Here is a 7,899-nt window from a genome sequence, read left to right as displayed (position 1 = left end):
CCTCCTGTCAACCGCCCGGCGCGGCCGCCTGCCCCGCCGCCCCCGCCCCCCGGTGGCGGTGCCGGCGCGGTCGGCGGGGCGGGCCGGGGCTGGCGGGCGGGCCGAGGTGAGCGGAGCGCGCCGCACGCCGCCCAGCGCGAAGATGGCAGCGGGGGAGCCGCAAGCGAAGAAGCTCAAGCTGGAGCAAAAGCAACTGAGGTAACGGGCGGCGGGGAGGGGCTCTTCTTCACGAATAAGCCCCAGCGGATACCGGAGGGTCGCTGGGTGCCGCCGGTGCTGCCCCCGGTGGAGGACGAGACACGTGTCGCCGCGGTGCGCGGTCAAAGTCACGCCGGGAGGGTCTCGCCGCGCCGGGGGCGCTGGGCTGGGCTCGGCCGGGCTGGGCGCGGGGCGGTGCGGGCGGCCCCGCCGCGGGACCGCGCTCCCCTCTCGGCGGCGCAGGGCGCACGTGGAGGCGGGCGGCGGGGCCGTCCCGCTGCTTCTGCCGCCGTCCTGGCGGCTGCCCCGCGGGTACCGGTGCCCGGCCCCGGCGTTTGCCCAGGGGCGCCGCCGGGCTGGGCGCCCCGCAGCCGGGGCGGGAGCGGTGCTGCCGTGCCGCGGGGGCCGCGGCGGCCGGTGTGCGGGGCCCTCGCTTTGCCTTGGGGTCGGGGTCGGCGGGTGCGAACGCGCTTCTGAGCTCCTGGATGGGGTCGTGCGGTGAAAGGCAATACTGCCCGCGGCTGCGGCGGTGGCTACGGCTTGGATTGTCACCCCGTGTTCTTCCTTTTTGAAAACATCCTCTGAAAGCCCCGATTAGTACCCTTGAAGGGGTCTCTGTCCCCGTTAGACAGGAGTTCAGTTACCTGAAAAACCTCGTTAACAGATACATTTCCTTCAGGATGCGTGGAATATTTTTGTTTTCATATTGAAATAGTCTGTGCTATTTGCTATACTTCCTTATTTGTGTGATCACTGTATAATATCACTGACTGAATCCCATCTGACTGATGGCCTGCACAGGAACAAGTAATTTCTTTTTAAATGTCATAGCAGAAGAATATAAGTTTTCTCAATGCAGGAAGCACGGTCAAAATGAGTACTGAGAGAGCTATAGAGGAGCTTTTGTTGGTGCAGTTTCTGGTTTGTTTTCTTGGGATTATTCAGACATGAATATAATTGTAAGATACCTGATCTCCTTCCAGGTATTCAGTATTTGAAGACGATTAATGACATACGGCTTGAAAGGTCCAAAATTACCTCCATGATAACTAATAATTTGCTCAAATATAGCATAAAAGAGATGTACTTTAGTACTGAGATGAGAACAGTCCCTTTCGGTACTGATGTCTTTACTGAAAGAACTAATCCTATTAAATTTGTCAAAGTCAGGGTACTTGCTCCTTTGGCAGCTGAGTGACTTTTCAAGTCTAATAATAGTTGACAAGCTCAGTTGCAGAGAGCGGAAGAGGAAAAATGTAACTGAGCTCTGAAAGCAAATAAATGGCAGGCAACAGTGTACGGTTGTAATTAAAAAGCAGCGGTTTATTTCCATGGGCCTTAAAGCAAGGCGGGGCAAGAAACTGGCAATTGCAATGTTTCTGTTTATAAAGCTTATCAGAGGAAACTGCATTTTACCTGCTTCAAGCCTAAACATGAAAAATAAAAAATTTGAGAACATAGTTGGAGTACTGAGTTAAAAATGTAAAGGATGTTTACAATGGAATGAAAGGCCATGATGACATGCTCAAAAACTGATTAAACTGAAACTAACACTTTTGTAAGGTATGATAGATAAAACATGGAGAACATTGTTAGAACTTGTGTACTCTAATTCTATTTCACGTTAGTTCAATATGAAGTGTAAACTAGACTCCAGCTCTGTTTCGTAAGAGGAGAAATGCCATAGCTGGTGATCAAATAAAGTTAATGTGTGCTGTGGGCCGCAGGTCGGGCTGGTGAAGTGGGTGAGGTGGTTGGACTAGATTTGGCAGACCTTTGCACTCACTTGAACGTGTTTGGCAGAGTGCTGCTGTTGGACTTTGTCTCATGTTAAAAGCCAGTACGGAAGGTACCAGAATGGTCAAGGTTCCTTGACTTTGTTGTATTTGTGATGAGGTTCGGTTGTTAATGCAAAGCACTGCTACATATGCCTGGGAGTGTTGGAAACAGTTAACCTACAGATTAGAAAGAAGTGAAAAATCACTTGAAAATTTTGGGAGATAATAACTTCATATTTGTTATACCAAGAATTAGAGGAGAATTCCTTGTTTTTGACATCTAGATCTGAGATTCTCCCGCCTCTTCAGAAGACCATGTCTAATGGACTTGACAAGGATGGTCTTGTACCTTACTTATTGTCCCATACGATATGAGCCTGAAGCTTTCCTGTGGCTACCACAAAAACTATTTTAATATAAAAAATGATGTAAAAAATTTAAATTCCACTATGTATTATAAACCGTACCTTGTCAACAATAACAACCGTTTCCTTCCCCTGTATTTTTTTAAACAATTTTCTCTCTCAAAGTGGCAGCATGGAAGTTTCACGGATATAAATATTTTTTTAGTCCGTTTTGATGCTTTCAGGCAGAGGAAAGCAAATATTGCTCCCTCATGAGGAAGGCAAAGCTGACCGGGTTCAGCTGAAGTTGTTTGAAAGCAATACAGGATGGCCGGCTTTTGCCACCTAGTGAGCATAACACAAAGCCCGAGACCCAAACTAGCGTTCCGAGCTCAACAATGTGTTGTGCTGATGTTCATCTGCGGGGTGGCAGGTTTTGCATTGTCTTTATTGACGGGTGCAAATCCCAACTAAAACCAACGGGCTTTAGGCAAGGCCATCAATGCATGCTGCGTTGTTTCAGGCTTCTGACTACATCTCTGCTGTGTGAAATAAAATCTCATTGTGTGTGTAAACTGTACTGTTTGAACACAAAATAGGCTTGCAAAACTGCAAACGGCTTGTCACTGAGTGGTAGCATTAACTTACTAGAAACATCATGAGACGTTACTTTAGAGCAGAATTACTAAGGATTTGTGTAGTTTTATATTTGGTTTGGCTTTATCTTGGAAGTCTGTGAAAACTGCGACAAGACTTCTGTTAACAGACTGGTACAGTTAGGAAAGAATTTGGACGTTCTCTGTAGAAATGTTTGAGGTTATATGTACATGTCTGGATAGAAATGTGCATGTGTGCAGAAGAAAAAAATGAACAAACTTGTGAAATCCTCCGCTGTGAAGTCCCCTCTGCTGCATTATGGCCTTCTGGCCGTTCTGCAGCTGCTGTAATTGATCGAATAGTCATGACGTGGCTGGCTGTTTGGACAAATCAGTTTATCTACATGAAGACAATGTAAGCATTGAATTTGACAAATACTTTATTCTAGAAGTACAAAGTACAATATTCTTCTTCTTCTGTTACTATTAGACATCTCTTCCTTTTCAGAATAAATTATCGAACACTCTGTGAGTAATTGTTACCAAAAGCCGTCCTTTGTCATTACTGTTCCACTAGCTTTTAGACAGCTTGATACTGGTGACTGTAAAAAATATTGCTAATTTCATGCACTGTAAATTTTCTTAATAAGATGGCTTTTTATTTAGCTTATTCCTTCATCAGCTCTCTACAACTGAAAGAAGATTCTGAATATTTTAAATTAGCCGTGACAAAGCTTTCAGTTAGAATTTAGTAAATAGTTTTTCTTTCTCTTTTATTATCTGTGGCTTTTTTTTAATTTCACCTCGCTCCCCGTTTGTATTCATTTCAGTTTCTGTCTTCATGGCTTATATTTTTCTCGCTTTCCTATTTCTCATATTTGCAAATATGAGTAACTTTTTCCATGTCAGTACTCTTAATGGCCTCAGTACAAAGAAAGATCTGAAACTCAAGCATCTTGCTGTGTTTGCTTCTAGACGAATAAAAGCAATAGACTTTTTCTTCAGATGGATCTTTAGACCTCTGTAGAAAGCAGACACTTTTGAAGACACTAGCAACAGACTTTGCTAATTTTGCTTTATTTAGGACGTAACAGAGCAACCTTCCCTTCAAAGTTGTGTTGACAGAAATGTGTCCAATACCGGCATGACTTGCAGCATGGAAAATACCTCGCTCTTACACTTCAGGCACTCATTTCCGTTGTTCAGATATGTAACTCTCAAATTACTGTTTAGATTGACATGTGTCTTCACCTGGCCTTTGATGTATTCCTGTGGGATTTCTCACAGCATGTGTTACATTTCTACAGTTCTGTGGTCTTGTATTTGAGAAGCTTGTTATGGTGTTTTCATCCTTTTAATTAAAGTAATTCCTTGCTTTATGGGAAGGAGAGTAACCTGAGGAAAGACGAGGTCGTGGGAAGACTCTTTCTGCTCTGGACCACGAGCATGGCTGATATCTCTTTCTTTCGTTACTGCTCTTACCTGCAGCCCACCTGGCCAGAAGAGTCATACTGACGAACGATGATAGTTTAGACATAATAGTCTTTGGTGGGATCCTGCAGAAATGTACGCCTCTGACTTGGTGTGCTGCCTCCCTGAAGTCAACAGGACTGGTCTTGTCCCTAGAGCTGCTTGTATGCTTGATTCCCTGTGGGAGGGGAGCCAGTGCAAATATGCCTATTTCATCATGAATCTTGAAGTTCCTGTGAATTTTTCTGAGAATTACGAGTTCCTTCTTTTTCAGCTAATGAAATGCTTGTGTAGAATTACTCATCTATTTGGATCTACTAATATTACTTATAAACAGACCAGGAAGATGCCTGGAAAGGAGACTTGAGTGAATGCAGAAGTAGTTGAATATGGTGTCAGTGCGGTAGTGTGAAATGCGCTTCTGTAGAACAAGACCTTGGCTTACTCAGTTGTTGCTGAGGTGTATTTCATGTGGAAATGTTTGAAGCAAAACTCTGGCTTGTTGTTCAAGGTTGTGATATTGAATTTGAGTAGTTACTTACACAGGCATGGTACACAAATATTTCAGAAAACCAGTTTCAGAAGCAGGGAATGGGTTACTGTCTAAAGGTCATTAATTCGTGTGTGTTGGCAATGTATTGGAAAACCTTATCTTCTTGAAAAAAGTGAATTCAACTCGCAGATACAATGTGAACACTATGTTTCTCAAGGCTGTTCATTTTTTATTTACATAAATTTCTTCTTGAATAATTTCAATTTACACACTAGTGTTATTTATATAATAAAAATCAAAGCATTTTGTGTGAAAGAGAGAAGTCTTTTGGTATTACTCAGAATTCAGTGAAGGGAAAGGGATTTTTTTTCCATTTTGAACTGTAATCATTTCTGTAATGATCGCTTGACCACAGTCAAAGCTGTTCCACGCCTGAAGAATATAGTAATGTAAAGCTACTTGCTGGCTTTTTGTTACCTTGGGATTTCATTTGCAGTGAAAGATTTTTGTGGGTTTTTTTTTCCTTGTACATTCAGTGGTACAAAGCAGTTGTAACTCTCTCGAGGGCTAGGCTATTTGACTAGAATAATATAGGAAAAAAGTATAGCTGTCTGCAGTATGATGAAGACTTAGAGGATTTATAGGCTCTCCTTTGCTCTTACAGCTGTGTGGTCTGTGAAGCTGCATTAAAAGAAATGGGATTATGCTATGGAATTTTAAAATAATAAAAAAATCTCTTTAATACTTTGCTAGTATTTACATACAAGATAAAAATACATCTTATTTAATGTTGCAAAATATGAAATTCTCTCTGTAGAAAAGTTTTCAAAACAGCTGCTGTTCTAGTAGAAAATACATGTAAGCTCTGCAAAATGCTGTTATTGAAAGAGAATTTGTGGACTTCCTGCTTGCTAGTCCCATTTTATAATGTCTGCTGAGGCTATTACGTAAAACATCCTTCTGTCTTGCAAAGATAGAAGAGTGGGCAGCTTATCTAAGATTAAGCTTAGTTTTGTACTTTGAAGAAACTGAGTGAAATATGGGAGGTTAATGGAGAACTTTTTGTTTATGTATTGTAAACTGGACAATTTATACCAAATATTTGTGGTATAAAACATAACACATTGGTCCAAGGCTAAGGCCTAGATTGCCTATATCTTGGATACACAAGTTGCAAATGTATAACATGTATAGTTTCATGGGTTACTTCAATAAAGTGCAATTTTAAAAGTTCTCACATGCTTACCTGTTGTTATATCAGGTGGGGGTGCAGTTCATTTTGAATTCATACCATGCTTGAAAGGAAGCATTTTAGTGAAATCACCTGAGGAGTAACTGTTCATCATACCTAGAGGAACTCCTATGCTCACGAAGATCTCTTCCTTACTGTATAGTAACAGAAGCAGTTGAGAGAAATTGTGGCTAGACCCTTTCAGGTATTTATATTTTTAGATGCAAAAGCTGTGAATTCTGTATTTCTCTGAGGGATTTCTGAAGCCAAAACACTTGTGAAGGCACGGGTCAGCTGCCTCACGGAAGCAGAGCAACTTTGGAAGGTGTCAGGGAGGCTGAGCAAACTCAGGATGGCTGCCTAGTACATGTGATGTGACTATGAGTTGAACTTGTGGCACAAGCACCATAAAGTTAACCTATGAATGACCATAAGTGATAAATGACCATTTTTCCAGGGATACCCTGGTTGCTGTTGCTTCAGTTATGTGTCAGGATGTCTAGAAGTTTCCTGGCAAATGACCAAAAAACCCACAGTGGTAGGTGATGCCTCAAAGACGTTGCTAAGAGTAGAACCTGCGGGTGTGTGATAGTACAAGCAAGATGACTGGGCACTTGGGAATAGTTGGAAGTTTATAAAGTGCTAGTGACAAATGCTGTTGAGGTGTCATACATGCTATTTCATGAAAGGCTGTTTAACTTTTTAGAAAAACACCCTTTTGATCCTATTTTGCTGAACCAGTAACAAGTTAGAAACATTTGATGGTACCTCATTTGGACTCTGTAGCTTAATATTAATGATATGAAGTTGTATGTTACAAATTACTATAAATATGGATCATGTTATTGAACTATATTTATTTTCCTTTACATATTGTTATGTGCTTCTTAAAGCCAGACAATTATTTATGAGGGAATCTACATCTTGGTTTTTAAAAAATAGATTTATTATTTAAAATACAGTGGTGGGACCAACAAGACCAAGCTGTGTTACTGCTGTTGTTATAGTTGCCTGTGATGGGATTCCGCCCACTATTTTCTGTTACAAAACAGAGATTTGGCTATTAGGCACTGAAATTGTTAAACTAGAAATAATCTATTGTTCAACATGGATCAGAGGATACAGCTGTTATGTATCCAAATATAGTATTTACATTTACTAGGGTTCAAAACCCTCCATGAGGATTTGGGGACCTGTTGGAGTGTGTATTGCAATGGTAAGGGATGGATGCTTTTCCCACTCCAATTAGTTTGACTTTTCAAGACCTCTGACACGCTTTAATAACAAGAATTTTGTAAGTGGTGATTAATTTTTGAGTGTCCAGTTTAGAGAACCTAGAAAATTTGTCCTACATCAGGGATTGAATTTAGCTATTCCTGTTAATCTTCATGTACTATAGATCCTTGAGCATCATGAACATCTCAAAATTTCGCAGTCTCTTCCGAGACACCCAAAAATCATAAATAGTTGAAAAGTTTGGCTTTAGTTTTTCTGAGTACAATGTTCCCATTTTGTAGATGGAGAGGAAGGGAAACTAAGGCTAATAGCCACATCATTAGGAAGTCATAAAATTTAAATATTTAATTAGAGGTGACACAGCAGTACTGAACAACGTGGGATTGACTTTTGGCAAAAACTACCTCTTCTGACATCAGTTTCATGAATCAGTGTTTCTGGTGCTGGTAAGTTAACAAAATAAGCACCAAATCGGCATGGGGTAGCAGTAAGTTTGACAGGTAAATGAAGAGCAAGAATAGGAACCTGGCTTTACCGATGCTTTTCCTTTCTG

The 7,899-nt window shown here is 41.6% G+C and overlaps 1 protein-coding gene across 1 annotated transcript in view; it reads left to right on the top strand.

Annotated features, from left to right (window-relative positions):
• The first annotated feature begins 68 nt into the window (after positions 1–68).
• Positions 69–7,899, top strand: part of ADK (adenosine kinase) — a 304,369-nt gene continuing 296,538 nt past the window's right edge. The window contains exon 1 of the mRNA XM_068398760.1: positions 69–198. Coding sequence (XP_068254861.1) covers positions 143–198 — 56 coding nt within the window. The 5' untranslated portion in view covers positions 69–142. The remainder of the gene's footprint in view (positions 199–7,899) is intronic.

The sequence above is a fragment of the Nyctibius grandis genome, chromosome 4 (genome assembly GCF_013368605.1).
Source record: "Nyctibius grandis isolate bNycGra1 chromosome 4, bNycGra1.pri, whole genome shotgun sequence".
NCBI lineage: Eukaryota > Metazoa > Chordata > Aves > Nyctibiiformes > Nyctibiidae > Nyctibius > Nyctibius grandis.
The sequence above is the reverse complement of the archived record's forward strand: the minus strand, read 5'-3'. Positions and strand labels throughout refer to the sequence as shown.